This window comes from Lissotriton helveticus, chromosome 3_1 (genome assembly GCF_964261635.1).
Source record: "Lissotriton helveticus chromosome 3_1, aLisHel1.1, whole genome shotgun sequence".
Classification (NCBI taxonomy): domain Eukaryota; kingdom Metazoa; phylum Chordata; class Amphibia; order Caudata; family Salamandridae; genus Lissotriton; species Lissotriton helveticus.
Window position 1 is genome coordinate 1,111,015,211 of NC_136061.1, and position 24,152 is coordinate 1,111,039,362.

Here is a 24,152-nt window from a genome sequence, read left to right on the forward strand (position 1 = left end):
TCATGGAGTGCTTCACGTTTGATGCACATAAACACCTATCAGGTCAATTGCAAAGCCTTTGGAGAACGTTGCACATTATAATTGCTACTATTGTAAGTTACATTTGCTGGAGACTTTAGAAACGAACTATCAACAACTAAGCAAATGATGGTGGATGCCGTCGGAAACAATAATGTAGGGAAACAAACATATTCACATTTACAAAATATAAAATGAATACATTGTCCAGTCAGAACAACTCACGATCTTTTAGGGGCAAATCCTGTTTGGGAATGTTAAGCTACTTACACACAGCTAGTGTGACCAAAGGTGGTCACTCACCACGGATTAAAGGTTTAGAACAATTATTTTTCTTGTTACAGGAAAAAGCACAAAGGACTATTCTCATGGGAGCACAAAATCCCTCTCACGTTTTCTCCTGACATGCTCACTGTCACACTCTGGTGAGAGCACAAAGGGCCGATTGCTCCGAATTGTTTGTCTATGTAAATGAAGAAGGAATGTTGGATCTGATTATTATACAATTTAAAAGCTTAAGCAACCAGAGCGGGCTGATTGGCTCGCTTAGGGGAGCGGGTGCAGGAGTTCTGACAAATCGTCGACAATGCCTCCCACTTTCTGTCTGTTGGTCTGTTCTGCTCTCGTTTGCAAACCTTTGGCTGAACACTACTGACGTCTGGAAGTTTAAGGGCAGGAATTCGGACTGGTCATCCTTAGCTGTTCTTCTCACTAACTAATTGCACGGTTTCCGTGAACATTTCAGTTGCAGCAATCCTGACAGACCAATTAAAATCATGACAGAGGAAGTCAGCCTTGCACCCAGTACCCTTGAGTGCAACGGTGAGACGCCACCCGAAAACGTCCCCACACAGGTCGTGGATGTTATTGCTGGTCTCTCAAAACCTGCAGGGGAGGTTCCAGTGGAAGAAGTAACATGTGCCCTCCCGGAAGAAACTCAAGAAACAAGTAAGTGATTGACAGATACATGACAAATGAGATATGTCAACTTATCACCGTGATAAGGAGATCAAAACCAGATTGCTTGATGGAAGGTTCTGGAGAAAGGAATCTAAATATTTTTCGAGTCTCTGACGGTCTAATTCACAAGAATGGCTTTGTGAATAGGTCCCAAAATGTCCTAAACTCTATCTGCATGTGTCCTTTCATTTTGTATTATTTGCATATGGATATTATCTGCATATTCCCAAGTCATTCCCATTTTGGAAGTTTGTTGTCCAATTCAAATAGTCAGTATATAAATAGAGTACTGCTGGAGTACCCCAAAATGCTTTTGTGAATAGACCCCATAATATTTATTAGACAACAAACGTGTACTTCTTTTACTCTTACCAAATTTAGTAGTGCTTTTTACAAACAAAGACTATTCAGAAGGGTGAACTAAACACATGCTGGAACCTAGTAGGCAGACAGACAATCCCGACCTTTAACAGCCAGAAGATGTCATGGGTATGGCACTTTTCTTGTTTATAAGGCATGGATAGTGTTGTCAATGCTAATCCACTAGACTATACAGTGCCTTGATATCAATCAATCAAATAATTTGTAAAGCGCACAAATCACCCGTGAGGGTCTCAAGGCGCTGGGGTGAGGAATGCTGCTACTGCTCGATATAGCAAATCACGTGGGGAAAATAATTTACAAAGTAAAAGTAATGAATAAAAGAAGTGTGCTTGAGTCTGGTGATCTACACATGACAATTATGAACTCTAATGGTGAGAGAAAGTGCTTGCATGTCTTTTTAGGAAGGTAATTGAGACTGGAATAGGGCCTGCTGCTCAGCAGGGCTCAATATTAAAGTCTGTTTTATAGGAAATGTTATTTAGAAGGCTCTTATCACCTTTGACCAGCTGGGCAAATAGATCCTGTGGGACAAACTCTAGGAATAAACATTTCCCCTCGCCTGCTGTACATTTTGAAAATGTTCAATATAACTATTGAACAGAGATTCAGATAAGAGTGATTGCCAGTGTTCATTTCAGTGCTAAATGACCTAAGGCAAGGTTGGTGCTTCCTGGTTTCCTACTTTTGCCTGATTTCCTTATGTTATGGAAGTGGTCACTGTTGTCGGCTGATATTCAAGAATGGACACATAAGCACACTAGTATATGCAGATGACTTTTATCAGAATCTCGATGGGCCTTCTAAGGCATGTATTCTTGACTCTTTGCTCAAAGGATAAACAAATACTTAGGTCCTGGTCTTTTAGTCAAATAAGATCTGTGGGGCATGGGAGTCAAATATATTTATTAATACTAATACTTGGGTCTAGTACCAACTTAAAACACTTTCTATGATTAAATACAATGAACTCAGTATACACCAGGCATGGTGTGCTATAATTGGACTTTAGCACATCAACTAAACCTATGGTGGCCTGCACGAGGTCTCACGCAAAAGGCAAATGAGGGGAAATGTAGTTCCATAAGTCTTATGGATGTCCTTAATTTCTCTTCTTCAAGGATCATCTTTCCAGACAACAGCCGCGGTCCGTGCAGGTAACAGCGGTGGGGCGGTGGGGCCGGGAATGTGGGGATTTCAAGGCATGATGCAGAGGGAAAATTAATTATTTATTTAATGTTCCCTCTGCATCTTCCCTCGAAATCCTCCCTTACCACGCCCCACCACTGTAACCTGCCCAGACTGCGACTGCCAGACAAAACACTTTGGCTACTTGGTCTGTATTCTCCAGAGATTCAACTTGATGTCATAACACCTCTTTTATATGTTAGACTTAAATCTGACAGTGCTAATTACATAGAAAGCCAGAAAGTCATTTTCAAAAATATTCTCATGGAACAAATGTGGCATTGCCTCCAAAGGTGTAAAGTGGATGCCCTTTCAACTAAATTTACATTGATGATTTTGCTAGGGAAAACTTGAGTCTGTTGGTGGGACCCAAACTTATTTGAAAATGTTCATTTAGATGGTCTCCTTTAATTCTGATCAAGGTTACATAGCATTCACAAAATTTTGCAACTTCAGCTCAATGATGGCCACCGCAAGATCACTTTTTTTAGGCATTTTTCTTTTAGTTCCTTACTAAGAGACTTAATCCAGATACATTTGGGTCATCATCATGCTAAATATTTATGGTCTGATCATGGAAATTATGAACCTTACTATGATTATGAAAGGGAGCAGGTTGAAAGCTTTTAATCTGTCCAGATTATTGTTTTTAGAAAAGCACATTCTTGGATTGAGTGTGGAATTTCCGTTATTGCATAGAATAGCATCACTGGAGATGTCGATTCCACCTTTTCATTTTCTCTGGGCTATACATACAATTATGGGGAGTCTTTATGAGGTAGAAAAGATACATTGAAGGGATTATAAACTACTAATCTGCCCTGATTTGGGATTGTAGTTGAAGAGAAACTATAGTATACAAGGAGAGTATCATGTAAAGTATATTTTTATTCTTGTATGTGATATTTTTAGTAATGAGAAACATCTTGGCTGCTGAGGGTTTTCCGACCCCGGTGCTAAACCTTTTTTATTGTTTGGAGTATTTTGCTCTTAAGTCTTAGTAACTATTTTTAGCAGGAAAGTGACCCAGGACAAATTTTTCATCCTATTTTCCCACATCGTGAAGATTATAAAGGTACCTGGGTATTGCATATTCTCTCGGTGGGAATAGAAAAAAACAAGCCAGATTTACCATTTTTTTTAAAAGAAAGAGAAAAAGATACAGTGTAAGAAAGAGTACGTTTTTCTTTTACTAACAATGCAAAGATCACCATCTTTCCAGGTGTCAGGAACAAGCAGAATTGTAAAAAAACAAAAAACAATTGTTTTGCTACAGTTTTAGCATTTTTCTAAGTGGAAGTCCATTTTGCTTGATTTTTTGTGGTTTCAACCTACTTGCAGTTTATGGTGGAAACAGGTGTGAAACCCATGGGTGAACTCGGAAGGCTACACATTTCTGAAACAAAACTATGAATTGAGCAAGGGATGATTTATGTGATTGCTCATGGTTTATCAATTGGCGACAATGTTTTATTCTTGAATTTTTTTGCCTTGATGGCAAATTTACAAACGTAATATACAGTTACATCCGTCATACAGTTCTGGTCACTGGGATATGTAGTGTTTGTTGATTGTCTAAAAATATGTAATACCCAGAGCCCACAACTGAGCTGCAGCTTATAATGATTGTATACTGACCATGCACCATTATATGTTGTACATTCTAATTGATGAAAATGGTTATGAAGGAATCCTATAGATTTTTGAAATGTGGACAAGATACTGAGTTTGGGAATAGTGTTTATTCGTACAATTTTGAAATTTGGGTAACCCACGGTGAGTCAGAGGGCATTTTGCTAAATATGTTCTATATTGCATACTGGCTTATATATGAAAGCCACAAATGCAGAAAAATCTAATATCTATTACTACAGTTCTCCCGATAAAAATGGTACCCTGCTTGTGTGGCCGGAAAAGCACTCAGTACAGGAAAAGCACCAAAAAATGGCAAGGGGTCATCCCATTTTTGATGATGTGGGTAGAAGGAAATGTGGCCAGGGCTGAACTGTTATCTAGATGAACCTACCAAGCCAAGATATTTCTGAAAACTAGACACCCAGGAGAGTCCAGGGTGGTGTCACTTGCATGGGTTACATTATGTGTTCTTACATTCAATGCTTTGCAAATCTCAAACTTTGCCTAACATGACACATTTTCCTCACTTTTCTGTCAGAGAACGTCCTGGAATCTGTTAGCATCCACAACATTTCTACCAGACAGCATTCCCCCACTTCACTCCATAAAAATGGTACCCCACTTCTGTGTCTGGGACTTGTGCCTACAAGAGAAACAAATCAAACAAGGGCCCATGTGAAGACCATATTCACTTTCCAAGGCCCCAAGTTTGATACCACACAAGTGGGATACCAGTTCTATTGGGAGGAGTGTGGGGATGCTGGGTGTAAGTTATTTTGTGGATCCCCACAGATTCCATAGGTTTACCTAATTGAAAAGTGTAGAAAATGCATCATTTTAGCCAGAAATTTCTTGGTTTAGTAGGTTTTCCCGTGTCGTGGCCGAGCATGGGCCAAAAAACTGCATCTAGCCAAATGGTACAAAACCAGCCAACCTCCATGTCAGTCCATTGCACCACCTCTCCATCTCAGCTTCATTATCTTTTTAGCATGTATTTATGTTATTTGTGTGAGGTCCTGGACCCTGCACACTACTGCCAGGCAGATTGCTTCCCTATTCATTGATCCCGACCTTTCTCCCTTGACTGGCAGTTGTACACAGAGTCCTTGTTCTCTTTGAAATCATGCCTCCTGATTCCCACTGCTACACACTGCTGTGTGTTTCATTGCTTTTGCTGAAGTCCTGACAGCTGCCAAATGCAACCAAACCATTTGCTCTCCCCCAATGTGTGCATACTTAATTCCAACCACCATGTTGAAAGGATACGTTAGAAATAAAGTAAAAAGATACCATCTGCAAATTCATGTGCATTGCAGTCATCTTTGAATGATTTTGGCTATTTTTAGAACAAAATCGTTCAAAGATCTACTACCAAATTCAGTCTATAGAAATTGAGGATTTTTGAAACAACTGCTTGGAAGGTATATATATATATATAGTGGACAAAGGCGAGATGCCGAAACGCTTCTTGTTTTCCTGTGTTCAACATGATGAATAAAATCGTAATGGACTCGTAACAAACCTGAGTCACCGAGTGCGGTCCATTCTTTTACCGTAGTAAAGGATTACCGAGCAAGGATATATATATATATATATATATATATATATATATATATATATATATATATATATATATATATATATTCTCGCTGCACAATCCAATCACAATCCTGTGAAATTAGAAACGGTACTCGCAGGGGGGTATAAAGCCAACAATTCTTTATTTGGCTACCAGCACAGACAAGACGCGTTTCGGCGATGAGCCTTCGTCAATTGCAAATATGAACGCGCCGCCATTGCATTTAAAACACACAGTGCAATCGTCACAGGGAGTCATGGCATCAACATGAAAAAAGGACTAACTGATGGCTAAAATCACGCCATCTTGAAAGTGCTTTCTATGTACAGAAAACGAAAAAATATATATCATTTCATTCTCATATGTGATCTAAAGTCCGGGTACAAAGAGTACAATTCATTGTTTACTCTATTGGCCATATTTACATACCAAAATATACCCACACATTCAATATAGCCCTGGATGGGCACATGTTCCACGCATTATCTTGCCCTCAGATGGGCTCCGCCATGACAATGTCCGATGTGACATGATTACATAGTACAATTTAAAAGCAGTTCATGAAGCAAGTATTTGATGTGATAAGAAAAAGATTTCAAGGGTGAAATGAAAAGAAAAGAAAAGAAAAGAAAAGAAAAGAAAAAGAAACGTAAACCAATTCATACAGCATATGTTGATCAAAGATATAGCAAAGCGAAATATCTACAGAGTATTAATATCCTAAATGGACTGCTAAATCTTCATGTGTATTGAGTCCCAGAGGACTCTTGCTCTGTAAGTCTATAATATAGCGTGACTCAAGCCGCCGCAGTTTTTGTAAGCGGTCTCCACCACGTGGTAAAGGTGGCACACTGTCCAGACAAAAATAGGCCAACAGATCCCTGTTGTGTCCATGCAATTTGTCGAAGTGTCTAGCCACAGGGTAGGATTCATCTATATTGCTGATGGCACGCATGTGCTCCAATATACGTAATTTGACGGGGTTGATGGTACTCCCGACGTATTTTAGTCCACAGGGACATATCAGACAATAGATGGCATAGGGTGTTGTACATGTCAGAAACTTTTTAATGCTTTTTGGGATTTTTAGACCTGGAATATCGTAAGTAAGGGTCCTTTTACTGATTTTGCAGGCCTTACAACGACCACATGGAAAGAAACCATTAAGGGGTATTTTATTGGATACATTAGATTTCACCGTAAGATGACTGTGAACTAAATGATCTTTGAGGGCTCTAGCTTTTCGGTAAGTGACCAACGGATTGGAAGATAAATCTTCCCTGATGACATTGTCCGTTAGTAATATGTTCCAATTCTTTTTTAGAATTTTTCGGACCTGTTCTGAATTCTCAGAATAGGTCGTAATCAATCTAAAAGTTCTTTGATTCTGTACCTTAGTTTCTTTAGGTTTCAATAATTCCAGTCTAGGTCTTTTACTGACTTTATTCAGAGCTTGTTTAAGCACTCCTTCTTTATATCCCCTCACCTTGAATCTGTTCACACACAGTTTACATAAGCGGAGCCGTGATAACATGAGCATTGTACTAGTTTGTTTCTCAAATGCCCCAAAGGTCTTGGACGAAGCAGTGAAAAAAGATGCAGAATTAGATAAACATCTGGAATCAAGAGTTGAACTGCTTTTAAATTGTACTATGTAATCATGTCACATCAGACATTGTCATGGCGGAGCCCATCTGAGGGCAAGATAATGTGGTGAACATGTGCCCATCCAGGGCTATATTGAATGTGTGGGTATATTTTGGTATGTAAATATGGCCAATAGAGTAAACAATGAATTGTACTCTTTGTACCCGGACTTTAGATCACATATGAGAATGAAATGATATATATTTTTTCGTTTTCTGTACATAGAAAGCACTTTCAAGATGGTGTGATTTTAGCCATCAGTTAGTCCTTTTTTCATGTTGATGCCATGACTCACTGTGACGATTGCACTGTGTGTTTTAAATGCAATGGCGGCGCGTTCACATTTGCAATTGACGAAGGCTCATCGCCGAAACGCGTCTTGTCTGTGCTGGTAGCCAAATAAAGAATTGTTGGCTTTATACCCCCCTGCGAGTGCCGTTTCTAATTTCACAGGATTGTGATTGGATTGTGCAGCGAGAATCTATTGGGTGGGTACACCCCCACCTGGAAGAGCACCCGCTCGCGAGTGCAGCAGGCTGGTGTATTCCTTCCTGGGAGCAACTATATATTATATATATATATATATATATATATATATATATATATATATATATATATATATATATATATATATATATATATTCAGGACACCCTCTCCATAGAAAAAGGCAGAGACCACAAAGGGGAACAGCTTGGAGTCTCTTTAATTGTCGACATGGGCAAAGGGCGAATGCATTTCGGCCATGTGGCCTCTTCTGCGCCCAGTTTGTAACAGGTAGGTATGCTGCATAAGGGTCCTGCTCCCAAGATATTGTTCTGGTAGGCTCCTCCCATGAGCGGAGAACAATGTCACCTGCTTCCGTTTATCGAAGGTGGAATAAACTACTAATCCCAGCATGCAGTGGTTTGCTGGGATGGCCCACGAGAACTGCAGGTACCTCTAGTAGCTCTCTCCCAGTGCTCCGTGATGCCCTGCACAACTTCGATACTCCTTGCATCCCCATACTGCATAACCGCCGCCATCAGGTGCTTTATCTGCGGGGACAAGTCCGACAATGGATCCTTGGGATGAAATGATATCCTTGTGTGGTGATGAGGTACTCATATGCATGAAAGACTATGACCACATAATTGGTAGGCTCTTAGAATTATTTTACTTTGGTTTAAATTCACAAAATCAATAATGATCCCACCAAATGCCTGTACTCTGGTGTCTGTCTGTTGAAGCCATTGTAAGAGATTGGGTTTTTGATTGAGGGTACTGAAATCCCTACTCAGGCAACAACCACAATTCTTGTCAGGGTGAACCACTAAGGTCACTAAATTTTCCCGTACTTAACCTTCTGGTACCTTGGCACAAAAGCAGTCAGGCATAACTTTGAGGCAATATGTAGAGTATTTATGCAGCACTCAAATAATAATTGTTAGATCTGGGGGTCTCAAGTTGGCAATGGTATTCACCTTTGTCCAAATAGGGACCCTTACTTCTAAGTCAGAAGAAGGGGATTACACTCCTTAATAACCGCTGCTCATCCCCTTGGTATCTTGGCACGAGCAGACAGGCTTATCTCAGAGGCAGTGTGTTAAGCATTTGTGAATATACACACTAATACAGAGAAAACACTACAGATGGACACAACACAGGTTTTATAAAAATAGGTATTCTTTATAGAGACTCAAACACAAGACCACAAACGACAAAAATCCACAATACTACACTTAAGATTGCTTAAAAGATGATCAAAGTTACTTAATTCAAGTTGATGATAAATGCAACAAAGTTCTCAACAAAGTACCTGGATGTGTAACGCAAAGTAAACAAAAGGCTTGCAAAAGGGGAGATCTGTCGGTTCTGTGATCCGGGGGAGATGATGTGTCAATTCTCAATACTTGCGTAGAGTAGGGGATGCGTTGTAATCCTTACCGGTGCGGAGGTGATGCGTAGATTCTCGTCCTGCGGGCCCGTTGCAGTGCGCAAGATGGCGCCTTGATGCGATGTGACGATCCGGTTGCGAAGCGAGAAGATGGTGCCCTTGATGCGTCGATGCAATGACGATGAGTAGACACCCTGGTAACCTTGCGACGACTTTGTACTTTGGAGCCACAACAGGCCCTGCGACACGCTTTTCCGGTGATGCGATGGCGACTCTCACGATGGCGTCACGCTTCTCCAGTGATGCGACAGCAGGCAGCTTCGATGAACACAGGCTTCCAGGGAGATGCGGAGAAGGCCTGCTTCTCCGGCAATGTGACGATTTCAGCTGCGGTGGCAACACACTTCCTCTCGATGCGTTGCGCTTCCAGCTCCCAGCAACATGCAAATGTTTGGAGTTGAGAGTTCCCAGCAAGGAAATTCAGGGGGGAGCTGGACATGAAGTCTTTTGTCCCTGAGACTTCAGCAGGAGGCAAGCACAGTTCAAGCCCTTGGAGAATATTCTGTAAATTATTGGAATCCTTAAAAAGTTCCTTCTCCTTTCCTTGGCAATGAAGCAGCCACTGTAGGCCAAACCAGCAAACAGCACACTGGCAGAGGGGCAGTAAAACTCATGCAGCTTCCTTGGTTCTTCTCCTTGACAAAAGGTTTCTTGTTCCAGAAGTGATCTAATTTCTTGGGATCAGGGTCCCAATATTTATACCCCCAAATCCTTTGTTCTCTGAAGACAGAGAAGCCTCTGCCTAGTCTAAACCAGTTCCTGAGGACTTTGTTTACATGTCTCTCTTCTTCCTTTCACTGTGCAGGGCAGAGACATCAGCCGCCGCACAGGAGGTGGAACCAGCACAGGGGAGTGAAGATACAGCTCTGGAGCACTTTGTTGACATGATTCCTTCTCTCCTTTCACAGTGCAGGGCAGAGACATATGACAAGCCATAGGAGGTGGAGCCAGCATTGTAGAAGGTAGGCCCAGCCCTATTCAGGTCCCAGGTGCAACTCCTCCCTACCATCTAGATGCAGATCTCTCTATTCACCACTAGGCTGCCCCAACCTTTCTCCTGGTATCCCCCAGCCCTGTCACTCACAAACCCAGACAAGAAATACACAACCTAGCAGAGGCATGCCTGGACAGTTAGGCAAGTAAATACCTACTTTCTAAAAGTGGTATTTTCAAACACAGAATATTAAAACCAACTTTACTAAAATATGTATTTTATTATTCTGAGTTCAGGCATACTAAATTCGAATTTCTACCATTTTCCCTGAGTCAGTTAGGATTATAAGAATGTAATAACCTTACTGCCCATTCTGGCCTTTGGAGAACAGGTAGCCTTCAATAGTGAAAAATGAAAAAGGCTGTAATTCACTACTAGGACAAGCTACACACATCAGAGCATGTCCTATCTTATACTTATAATGCACCCTGCCATTGGGCCTACCATAGGGGTGTCTAATATGAAGCAAAGGGAAGGTTTAGGGACTGGCAAGTGGGTGCACTTACCAAGTCGACATGGCAGTACTACACTGCACACAGGCCTTGCAATGGCAGGTCTGAGACACACTTTACAAGCTGCTTCTGTGGGTTACACAACCAGTGCTGCAAGTCCATCAGCAGCATTTGATTTAGAATACTTGGGCACACATAGTGCACTGTACTATGGGCTGACAGATAAATCAAATAACCCAATCATGGAATAACCAATTAGTACATCAATTTAACATAGGGAGCACCTGCACTGTGGCACTGACTAGCAGTGGCACAGTGCCCAAAGCATATAACCAGCACAAACATATCAAAACAGAGGAGGCAATCCGTCAAAATGGAAGGGAGACTCACGCCAATGATGCCAGGTCTAACACATGTCCCATCCAGCTGAAATGTGGGGAGAACTACCCTTCCCCTTGGGAGTTCTCTTCACCAAGGCGGAAGATTCTGGATAGAAAATAAGCGTTGGCGTGTTCTGTACTAAAGCGGTGTTCCACCGTAAAGTCCATACCCTGGAGGGAAATGGACCGGTACACAGTCAAAATATCGAGTAGTAAATATCGACCTACCAAAATATCATGTTTGAAATTTCGAAGGTCATGAATATCGATGTCAAGAATATCATTGGACAGAATATCGATCCTAAGGTAAGTAATATCGATTTCATTTATATCGATGTAAGTAATATCGAAGTTAGTAATATCGATAGCATATATATCGATGTAACTAATTTCGATGTCACTAATATCGATATTTGTATATATATATTTTTTTTATTATGTATGTGTTATATGTATTTGTTAAGTATTTAAATTAATTCATATTATATGTGTATTTTTTTATATATTAATAAATTTATTTTTAAGTAAAGTATATGTTTTAGTACCGGAGCGGGTTGTGGGTTTATAGGGGAATAGGGTGGGAAGTAATTTATTTGTAAATAATTAATGATTATTTTATGTGTAATTAATTTTTAATATAATTAATAATTGGCAATTAATTAATTTAATTGATAAATTAATTATTTAATTGGTAATTAATGTTAACTTCTATTAAATGTTATGTTTTAGTACCGGAGCGGGTTGTGGGTTTATAGGGGAATAGGGTGGGAAGTAATTTAATTGTAAATAATTAAAGAATTTTTTATGTGTAATTAATTTTTAATTTTATTAATTATTGGCAATTAATTAATTTAATTGATAAATTAATTATTTAATTGGTAATTAATGTTAATTTTTATTAAATGTTATGTTTTAGTACCAGAGTGGGTTGTGGGTTTATAGGGGAATAGGGTGGGAAGTAATTTAATTGTAATTAATAAATTTTTTTGATGTATAATGTATTTAGTAATAATTTATTATTTGGAAATTAATTATTTTAATTGATAAATTAAATATTTATATTGGTAATTATTGTTAATTTTTATTAAATGTGATGTTTTAGTATTGGAGCGTGTTGTGGTTTTATAGGGGTATTGCGTGGGAAGTAATTTAATTGTAAATATTTAATTATGTAAACAAATTTTTTACTGATAATTAATGTATTCATTATTTATTAATTGGCAAATAATTATTTTTAAACATAAAAATTGTATTTAATTGGGAATTAATATTTTTAAATAATAAATATTTTTTTATAACTAGAAAAAATCATTAATTAACTGGTAAACTTTTTAATTTGTTTTAAATATTTTGTATATTGTTTCTTAAATTTTAATAGTAATTTAAATTAAAATATTTTTTTATGATAACAAGTTATTTTTATTATTTTCATTATTTGGTGAGTAATATTTAATTATTATTATTTAATGGTGTTTGTTGTTAATTTATTGACAATTAATTTTTTTAAATTTCATTGGTTTTATTAATTAGTAATTGTATTTTATTGATGTTGATGTATTTAAAAATGGATTTATACATTATTTCAAATATAAGAATGATTTATAAGTATGTTAAAATAAAAATCTATGCTATTAAACGCTTTCCCTGGTGTTGCACCCTCTGGAGTGGGAATAGTAATTTTTACCCACCCGCTATCCAACGTTTTCCCTACAGTTGCACTCTCTGGAGTGGAAATAGTAATTTTTACCCACCCGCTATCCAACGTTTTCCCTACTGTTGCACTCACTGGAGTGGAAATAGTAATTTTTACCCACCCGCTATCCCACGCTTTCCCTACTGTAGCACTCTCTGGAGTGGGAATAGTGATTTTTACACACCCGCTATCCAACGCTTTCCCTACTGTTGCACTTTTTGGGGTTGGAATAGTAATTTTACCCCTACGCTATCCAACGTTTTCCCTACTGTTGCACCCACTGGAGTGGGAATAGTAATTTTTACCCACCCGCTATCCAACGTTTTCCCTACTTTTGCACTCACTGGAGTGGGAATAGTAATTTTTACCCACTTGCTATCCTACGCTTTCCCTACTGTTGCACTCTCTGGAGTGGGAATAGTAATTTTTACACGTACGCTATCCAACGTTTTCCCTACTGTTGCACTCTTTGGAATTTGAATAGTAATTTTTACCCTTACGCTATCCAATATTATTTATATTTATTTATGTATTTAATATGTTACATAATGTTGTATTTAATTAATTTTAAAAATATTAAAAGTATATTTAATTGTTGTTATTTATTCAATATAATTATTTATTATTATTTATGTTATTATTTTATGAGTGTTGATGTATTTTTAATTTATATTATTTGTTAATATTTTTAATTAATTTAATAAATATATATATATATTAATTAAGTATATATTATATATTGTATGTTTAATTTTAATTAAGTGTTTAATATTAAATATGTTTTATTTATTCATTTTAAACATTATAACAAATTTTAAAATAAGTTTAAATTATATATAAGTATTATTTATTTAATTTAACTTTTTTTTTACTGAAAAAACCCAGATATTTTTAATTACGATATTTTTAACATCAATATTTTATTTTCGATATTTTTGTACTTACCATGTTGTAGATAGGGTGTCGATATACTTGCCTTCGATATTCCAGCGCCGATATTTTGTCTGTCGATATTTGCATTCTCGATATTCTGTCATAGATTCAAATGGGCCACCTCACCAACTTTGGGTTCCCACCTCTCAATTGCATCAGCCATCTGAGGGGCCTGTGGTCGGTCTGAACCAGGAAGTGAGTCCCAAACATGTATGGTCTCAACTTCTTCAGCGCCCAGACCACAGCAAATGCCTCACGCTCAATTGCGTTCCACCTCTGTTCCCGTGGAAGTAACCTCCTACTGATGAAGGCTACCGGTTGGTCTAGGCCCTCTTCATTAATCTGTGATAGAACAGCCCCCACAGCATGCTCTGAAGCATCTGTCTGAACAATGAATTCTTTTGAGAAGTTGGGCGCCTGAAGCACGGGTGCTGTGCACATGGCAGTCTTCAGGGCGTCAAAAGCCTTCTGACAGATATCAGTCCAGTTCACTTTCTTGGGCTGCTTCCTGGAAGTCAGCTCAGTCAAGGGTGCAACAATGTTGCCATACCCCTTGACAAAACTCGTGTAGTACCCCGTGAGTCCTAAAAAGGCTCTCACCTGTGTCTGAGTTTTTGGAGGTTCCCATGCCAGGATGGTATAAATCTTGGGTTGAAGGGGCGCCACCTGGCCCCTTCCTACCTGGTGACCCAAGTACACCACAGAACCCTGCCCGATCTGGCACTTACTCGCCTTGATCGTGAGGCTTGCCTTGCGCAGCACCAGCAACACTTCCCAGAGGTACTGCAGATGTTCTTCCCAACTGGCGCTGAACGCTGCAATGTCATCCAGGTAGGTGGCGCTGAAATCCTCCAGTCCAGCCAACACCTGGTTGACCAACCTCTGAAAGGTGGCAGGGTCATTCTTCATCCCAAAGGGCATAACCCGGAATTGGTAGTGCCCATCTGGTGTGGAGAATGCTGACCTCTCTTTAGCCCCATCAGTCAAGGCGATCTGCCAGTACCCAGACGTCAAATCAAACGTGCTGCGGTACCGTGCAGCCCGTAACCGAAGAATGAGCTCATCAGCTCTAGGGATGGGGTGTGCGTCAGTCCTAGTGACTGAATTGAGCCCTCTGTAGTCCACACAGAACCGGAGTTCAGTTGTGGCACCTGGCATGGCAGCATTTGGGACCAAGACCACTGGGCTGGCCCAAGGACTGTTTGAGGACTCAATGACCCCTAAAGCAAACATCTTGGAGATTTCCTCCTTAATGTAAGCCCTAACCTTGTCAGTCACTCTGTAATCCATATGCTTCACAGGAGGACTGTCTCCAGTTTCCACATCATGGACGCACCACCCAGTGACACCAGGAACCAAGGAAAATAGATCAGAGAATTGCCCCAACAGTTGGCGACAATCTTGATGCTGATCGGGGGTCAGCGTGGCAGAGTGGCTGACACCATCCACTGACCCATCTTGCTCCGTTGCAGACAGGAGGTCAGGAAGAGGCTTGGTCTCCTCCTCTGTTCCATCATCTGTCGCTAGGAGCATGCCCACCTCGGACCTTTCTAAGTGGAGCTTTAGGCGGTTGACATGCAGGACCCTCAAGGGGTTCCTAGGAGACTGCAAGTTCACCAGATAAGTGACATCACTCTTGCGCTCCACCACCTCATATGGTCTGGTCCACCTGTCCTGGAGCGCACAAGGCTCCACAGGGGCCATGACCCAAACTTTGTGTCCAAGTTGAAGCTCAATCAGAGTGGCATTCTGATCGTACCACCACTTCATTTCCTCTGGCTGGCTTCCAGATGCGCCTGAGCGAGATCTCTGAATCTCCGAGTTTGGTTCCTGAAGGCTAGCATGTAACTATATACATCCTGGGGAGGTTTCCTAGGGGATTTCTCCCACCCTTCCTTGACCAAACTCAAAGGTCCTTTTACCGGGTGACCATACAAAAGTTAAAAGGGGCTGAACCCTAGGGACTTTTGTGGTACAGCTCGGTAGGTAAACAGAAGGCATGGCAAGAGGACGTCCCACTTATGCCTCATTGGTTCTTCAAGACCCATGATCATGCCTTTGAGGGTCCTGTTAAATCTTTCAACAAGCCCATTACCTTGCAGGTAGTAAGAAGTGGTGAGCTTGTAGGTAACACCACACTCCTTCCACAGAAACTTCATATAATTGGAACTGAAGTTTGTACCTCGGTCAGACACCACCTCTCTGGGGAACACCACACAGGAGAAGATCCCCATCAGTGAACGTCCCACCACGGGGGCTGTCACTGTCCTGAGCGGAATGGCTTCCGGGTACCGGGTAGCATGGTCCACCAAGACCAGGATAAACCGGTTGCCCATGGCTGTCTTGGGGTCCAGTGGCCCCACAATGACAATACCCACCCGTTCAAAGGTGGTACTGACTACAGGGAATGGTTGGAGAGGGGCCTTGTGCCTCCTTCCACTCTTCCCACTTGCCTGGTAAGTTTGACAGATCCTACCATGAGTATCTGAACTCTTCCGCACCCGGGGCCAATAAAAGTGTGAGACCAGCCTTTCAAATGTCTTGTCCTACCCCAGATGACCAGCTAACGGAACATCATGAGCCAAACCCAGTAGGAAGGCTCTGAAGTGCTGGGGTACCACCAGCAGACGGGCTGACCCAGGTTCAGCAATCTTAGGCTTGCTATACAGGAGATTGTTCTCCCAGTAGATCCAATGTTATCCAGACTGATCACCTGCTGCCTGGTTTGTGGCCTGTTGCCTCAAACCCACAAGAGAAGGGCACTTCTGCTGCTCTTCACAAAATTACTCCCTGGAGGCACCCCCTTCTTGCTGCCAATGGGTCAGCTCAGGTAGATTCCCCAGTACAGAAACATGCTCCCTTTTAGGATCCAGGGCATCCCCCTCAAGGTCTGCCTCCTCCTGGACCGTGGGAACAATGGGGGCTGGTTTCCCACCCCCCTACCTCTTCTCTGTAAGGCAGGTCCCTGGACCATACTTTCAGGCTCCAGGGTCTCTTGAGCACCCTTAGCTGCCATAGACCGAGTGGTCACACACGCCCACTCAGGCAGACCCAACATCTCCAAATGATCCTTCTTCTCCACCTTAACCCAAGGGGCGCTTTCTAAATCATTGCCTAACAGACAATCAACAGGCATGGCTAGCCTCACAGCTACTTGAAGAGTACCAGAGACCCCCCCCCACTAAAAGGAAACTTGAGCCACTTTGCAATGGCTCTCTGTGTTGTCAGCGCAACAACTGGGAAGAATGCATTGGGGACCACCTGCTCTTCAGACACCAAGTGACACTTGACAGCTGTCACACTGGCTCCGGTGTCTCTCAGAGCCTCCACTCTATGGCCATTGATGGTCACCCACTGCCTGTATTTCTTAGTGTTATCAGGCAGCTGAGTTCTCGGGACCATCTCAAAGTCTCCTAATGAGACAAGGGACATTTCTGCGGGACCCCACCCACCTTGGGCACCCATCTCCTCCCCATCCAGGGCTACACTGGCCATCTGACGGGGTGGTGCATGAGGTGGCACATACTGACCCTTATGGGGACACTGGGGATCATACCAACGGTGTCCCACTTGCTTACACTGAAAGCAGATAACAGGCCCCCTATGAACAGTTTTACCTGTCGGGTGTTCTGACTTCTTCTCAGGTGGAGGCTCCGAACCTTTAGCTTGGTTCCCTTGGAAATTACATTGGGGCCCTTTCTAGAACTCCCTCTGTTTACACTTGTCCCTCCCACTCTTCTGCTGAGGACCCTGCCCACCTTTGGCGGAGTCTCCCACAAGACCCTTGTGGACCCTGGTACTGACCCAGCGGTCCGCCTCTTCAGCAAGCTTTCTAGGGTTAGTCAACTTGCTATCAATAAGGTGCTGGCGTAGCTCTGGAAAAAAATTAGCAGACAAGTTCACCCTAGCAATCAAATCATAGAGCGCTTGAAAATGATCAACATTGCTACCCCTCACCCAACATCCATAGCTCTGCAAAAGAAAGACACATATTTTACCCAAGTGGTTCCCTCCAATTTCTTACAATTCCTGAACCTCTGTCTATAGAGTTCTGGAGTTAAACCATACCTTGTCATCAGTGCTTCTTTCATGGGCCAACATTGCTATCTCATAGGCTGCAAACCACTGCCCAATATCTTCACTTTTGTGGAAATCTTTGATGACATCCTTGAGAATATGTACCCTGCCTTCTGAAGGCACAGATGGTGCGCTGCCATCAGAGAGATTGATTTCTAAGCCCTTGGCCTTGATTTATAACTACCTCAACATCCTCTCATGTTCCATTCTCATTCTCTCTTTTTCCAAAGGCACCCTGTTATTTTCTGTTTCCCTCTGACTCTCCATCTTAAGCTTAGCCAACTCCAGCTTCAGTGCCCTATTTCTCTCCCTGTCTTCCAGCTCTCTGGGTGACTGGTCTTAGGAAGAGATACTGCTGTAGGTAGATAGAGTACCCCTCCCCTAGCTGAAAACACTGGCCTCTCAATGGGCCCATCTGCATCCACAACTGGCTCCACCACAAGATCATGGGCATTTCTTGGTTCTACCCAGGCCCTCAGCGCCTTCTGGTATTCATCCTTTTTTTTAAATGCCTAGTGTAGCAACTTTCAATTTCCTGCACAGATGTTTAAGCTGTTTCACAGTGTAGGTATCCAACCTCTCTTCCTCAAATTCAAGATCCATAGATGCAAAGGATGCTGGTTTACACATGGTAGTAAAAATTGGGAGTTTCCAGGAAAAACTAACAGTCCAAGGAAAAAGATTCTAAAAAAAAGTATGTGGTCACGTTTCATCTGCACTCACTAGTAGTGTACACCAACCACTGTATATGAAAAACAAATGCAAAGTCCAAATCCCCACCGCTGACCACCAGTGTTAGATATGGGGGTCTTTAGTTGGCAAGGGTATTCACCTTTGTCCAAATAGGGACGCTTACTTCAAAGTCAGGATAAGGGGATTACACTCCTTAATAACCCCTGCTCACCCCCTTGGTAGCTTGGCATGAGCAGACAGCCTTATCTCAGACGCAGAAGCGAGAAGATGGTGCCCTTGATGCGGCGATGGGATGACGATGCGTAGACACCCTGGCAGCCTTGCCACGACTCTGTACTTTGGAGCCGCGACAGGCCCTGCGACACGCTTCTCCGGTGATGCGAAGGCGACTCTCACGATAGCGTCACGCTTCTCCAGTGATGCGACAGCAGGCAGCTTCGATGAACACACGCTTCCAGGGAGATGCGGAGAAGGCCTGCTTCTCCGGCAATGTGACGATTTCAGCTGCGGTGGCGACACACTTCCTCTCGATGCGTCGCGCTTCCAGCTCCCAGCAACACGCAAATGTTTGGAGTTGAGAGTTCCCAGCAAGGAAATTCAGGGGGGAGCTGGACATGAAGTCTTTTGTCCCTGAGACTTCAGCAGGAGGCAAGCACAGTTCAAGCCCTTGGAGAATATTCTGTAAATTATTGGAATCCTTAAAAAGTTCCTTCTCCTTTCCTTGGCAATGAAGCAGCCACTGTAGGCCAAACCAGCAAACAGCACACTGGCAGAGGGGCAGTAAAACTCCTGCAGCTTCCTTGGTTCTTCTCCTTGACAAAAGGTTTCTTGTTCCAGAAGTGATCTAATTTCTTGGGATCATGGTCCCAATATTTAAACCCCCAAATCCCTTGTTCTCTGAAGACAGAGAGGCCTCTGCCTAGTCCAAACTAGTTCCTGAGCACTTTGTTTACATGACTCTCTTCTTCCTGTCACTGTGCAGGGCAGAGACATCTGCCACCCCACAGGAGGTGGAGCCAGCACAGGGGAGGTAAGATACAGCTCTGGAGCACTTTATTGACATGATTCCTTCTCTCCTTTCACAGTGCAGGGCAGAGACATCAGACAAACCACAGGAGGTGGGCCTACCATAGGGGTGTCTAATATGAAGCAAAGGGAAGGTTTAGGGACTGGCAAGTGGGTGCACTTGACAAGTCGACATGACAGTACAAGACTGCACACAGGCCTTGCAATGGCAGGCCTGAGACACACTTTACAAGCTGCTTCTGTGGGTGGCACAACCGGTGCTGCAAGCCCACCAGCAGCATTTGATTTACAAGACTTGACACACATGGTGCACTGTACTAGGGGCTGACAGATAAATCAAATAACCCAATCATGGAATAACCAAATAGTACATCGATTTAACATAGGGAGCACCTGCACTGTGGCACGGAATAGCAGTGGCACAGTGCCCAAAGCATATAACCGGCAAAAACATATCAAATCAGAGGAGGCAATCCATCAACATGGAAGGGAGACTCACGCTAATGATGCCAGGTCTAACAATATCAAAGTGAAAACACAACATATGAAACATTCTGGACCATTTTAGAAAACTTGAGAATGTGTTGATAAATAAAATGACACCAAAACAAATTAAATTCTATTAGTAGAACCAGAGTTATGAATTTTTAAAGATTTTCGTCAAGTCTAGCTCCTAAAAGATCAATGTGCCAACAGCATGTATGTGGTGATGCAAAAGCAGGGCAAAGTATAAAATGAAGGCCAACCGTGCTGGAGAAGGGGCCGGTATGGTCTCTGGTTACCTTTTAGACTTAGAAAGGTTCTTGAAGAAAAGTCCATGATAACGAAGAGTGGAAGTGGAAACTTTATTGTTCGATTAATAAAAATCATGACAATGGTGAACGTGCGAACAATATAAAACATGTGTTATAAATAGTTATTAAAATATTTACATTTGGACCATCATAATGAGATTAAAGGGTAACATTTCATCAAAGAAACAATTAAAAATCCTAAAAACCTATTGTTAAAAGTAGTTGTAAACCTTGGTTCTCCATTCCGGTTTTTCCATCTGATCGAACCACATGCAGGTATTTGCTATTAAGGGTTAACAATTAATAACTTTGATGGTGTAGTTCAAGGTTTGTGGTAAGAATCCTGGGGTTACAATCCATTTATGTAATGAGCCCCCTGCATACAACATTTCAGCGGATTCCAAAGATGCATGCGAAGAACAAGTCGACTCTACGCCGGGGCCATATGTCAGCTATTCTTGTGTAATACAGAGGACTATGCAAATCGGAAAGAATACTACGTGAGTAACCATTGATGGCTTACAGGGTCTAGCAGTTTGTAAATTTTCCTGCTGTTCCTGTAACGAACTTGGTGAACCTGATGTTAAGCTTTGGATTGTCCGGGTTCATTGATGCAAGAATAGCCTGACGGCATGTACGAATACATTCGTTCTTTAACAGTTTCCTCCGGTCGTGTTGAGCTGCAGGACAAAGGCAAAAGGCATACCACGTGCTCGATTGTTTCTGGACTGCTCCCACATCCTCTGCACGTTACGTTTGGATTTGTGCTTCGCCATCTCGGCAGGTGATACAGGAATGGCCATTCACCCATTCTGAGGGCCAAAAATCTTTTTTTCCACAGCGCTGAGTAGGTACATGACAGGTGTGGACCCATGATCCCTGGCTTAAATCCTGATACGACTGTCCAGGTGTGCTTGCGTTGAACCAAATGTGCTCTGTCCGAGTGGAAGGACCAGAGACGGACGTTTCATTTGATGTGGGATTTAAGTACCTGCTGCTATGGATTAGAAGCCCAGATTTCTTCTATGTCGAGGAGTTTTAAGGAGTCCTGCAACTAACGCCGGTGTGACCTGCCGATTTGGCCAGCTGAAATTTCCAGCCACAAGAGGGCCTCCAGGCTTCCCTCTCTGGAGCTGCGCAGCTTGTTGCACAGCCTGATGTAAGCTCCACGCCCTACTGCTTGGTGGTCTTGAAGACCGAATTCAAGACATACTTGAGCAGGGGAGGAGGATTTAGGTAGGTTCAGGACCTGTTTAAATACTCTTGTTATTATTTTGTTCACGTGACTGTTGTCTTTCCCCTGCATGATCTCCTGACTGTAGGTGAGGAAATTGGTGATTTTTGCCTTCATTACAGTTATAAATGGGATTAGACTGGGACCTGTCAGATGTTTTGCAAGAGTCTTAAGTGCCACCTGAATTGTCAGGGCTTTAGCTTCTGCCTCATCTCTGTGTTTAGAGAATGTTCCCCTTCCGTCCAGGTGAACCCCCAAGTACTTATAAGAAAGGGCTCTATCAACGTTTTTGCCATTGTATTGCCATCCGCCACCTTGGTATTTCCTTTGCCCAAAGGTGATTGCCCTTGTTTTGGTTAAGTTCGGTTCCAGATCGTTTTCGATGGTGTATAGGGACAGCTGATCAAGAAGCCTCAGAAGGCCAACTCTGGAATGACTAACCAGGACCAGATCGTCCGTGTACAATAGGTTACAGACTCTTGTCCCGGCAAGTTTGGGAGGGTGGGAGTTAACTTTGTCAAGTAAGTCTGACAGATCGGAAATGAAGAGGTTGAAGAGTAGGGGGGCCAGCACACAACCCTGCTTCACTCCACGGGTTGTTTGAATTTTCCTAGAGTTGTGTGATCCATCCCCAAGTTTTATGCGAATCCATGTGTTGGAATGTAATGCGATTATGGCTTGTAATAGCATTGGTGGAATCCCCCATTTCTGCAGTTTGAGCCATAATCTGTTTCTGGGAACGCGATCGAAGGCGGCCTTGAAGTCGACAAAACAGCCATGCATCAGAGTTCCTGAGGCGGACACTTTATCCAACAAGACAGAGATTGCGAGCAGGTTTGTTATGATGCCTGATATTTGCACAAATCCTGTCTGGTTGAAAGGTATAAGATGTTTTTTTGCGGCCCAGGACGCCAAATTCTGAAGAAGCAATTTAGCGTAGTATTTCGATTCCACGTCCAATAGGGTGATCATCCTCTAGTTTTTCGGGTCCGATCTCTTGCCACCTTTATAGATTGGGTGTATAATAGCTCCTTGCCATGATCTATTATACACCCAATATATAAAGGTGGCAAGAAGAAAAGTCCATGATAACGAAGAGTTTAGCAGGGCAAGTCCACATGCTTGTCCATGGAGGCATTGTAGTCATCGGGGAGTTTCTGGATTAAGTCTTGGTGAAGCCATTGATGATAGTGGGAAAAAGCACAGAGCAGGATAATCTGGATTTCGAGGCCAAGGAGGTCGTCGATCGGGAGCCAGTCAATGTCCACCCTGTTAAAGGGGGTGACTACAACATGAAGTGGAAACAGGTGAGCCTTCCACTTTCCCCCTGAATTTCCACTAGCCTGGCAAGTAGGCCAAGACATGCAGAATACATCTATTGTCATTCTTATTCTGGTCCTGAGCCAGTAGAAGTGGGTGATTAACCTGGCAAAGGCATTGTCTTACCCTAGATGCCCTTTCAAGGGTACATCATGAGCCAAACTCAGGAGGATGTCTCTGTAGCACTGGGGAACCAATAACATGCAGATTGTACCAGGCTAACTTCTCCAAGTTGGACAAATGATCCACCTCCTTCCAGATGGTGTGATCCATGTTGTTCCCAAGCAGACATTCCATAGGAATGGCTAGACTAACAACTACCTTCAAGTACCTTGAGAATTCCCCCATTCAAAAGGAACTAGAGCCACAAGCAAGTGTCTCTCCGAGTTGTCTGCTACTAAAAGCTGGTGGAATACATTAGGAATTAAGTGCTCAGAGTACAGCAGATGACACCTGACAGTAGTCATACTGGCTCCTCTATCTCTCAGAGCATCCACCTGATAGCCATTGAAGGTAACTCACTGCCTATACGTTGTAATATTGTAAGCATATGAGCCTTTGGTGTCATCTCTCTATCACCCAAGACCACTAGGGTAACCTCTGCACTTCCCGCACATCCTAACTGGGGCAACCTCCCCCATGTGCTTTGCTAGCCATCCCCAGTGTCTGCCCACCACCAATGGGGGCTGTGGCTACTTAGGACAATGGGACAGTCTCCCTTGGTTTGTCCATGCATTTAGTACTGCTAGCATTTAGCAAAAATCTGTCTTGAGGATTTCTTTGGGAAAAGATCCCCATACAGCCTATTGTAGGCCAACCCCTCCGCCTGGGATGACTCCTGGTGGCCCACATCCCTGGGCGCCGCCCCAACACCAACCAACCATGCACGCAACCTGGGAGTCATCCTCGAGTCGAAACTCACCATGGCCAACCAAATCAACGCAGTCTCCTCAACCTGCTTCTACATCCTCCGCATGCTCCGAAAGATCTTCAGATGGATCCCTACAGGCACACGGAAAACCGGCACCCACGCCCTCATCAGCAGCAGATTCAACTACGGCAACGCCCTCTACGCCGGAGCCCCGGCCAAGCTCATCATCAGACTTCAAAAACTCCAGAACGCCTCGGAAAGCCTGGTCCTCGACCTCCCCCGCCGAGACCACATCACCCCCCACCTGAGAGACCTGCACTGGCTCCCCGTCAACAAAAGAATC

General features: G+C 42.7%; 1 protein-coding gene across 1 annotated transcript in view; it reads left to right on the forward strand.

Moving 5' to 3' along the window:
• Nucleotides 1-665: 665 nt before the first annotated feature.
• ERMN (ermin) overlaps nt 666-24,152 on the forward strand; it is a 44,835-nt gene continuing 21,348 nt past the window's right edge. Inside the window, exon 1 of the mRNA XM_078683360.1 lies at nt 666-966. Coding sequence (XP_078539486.1) covers nt 795-966 — 172 coding nt within the window. The 5' untranslated portion in view covers nt 666-794. The remainder of the gene's footprint in view (nt 967-24,152) is intronic.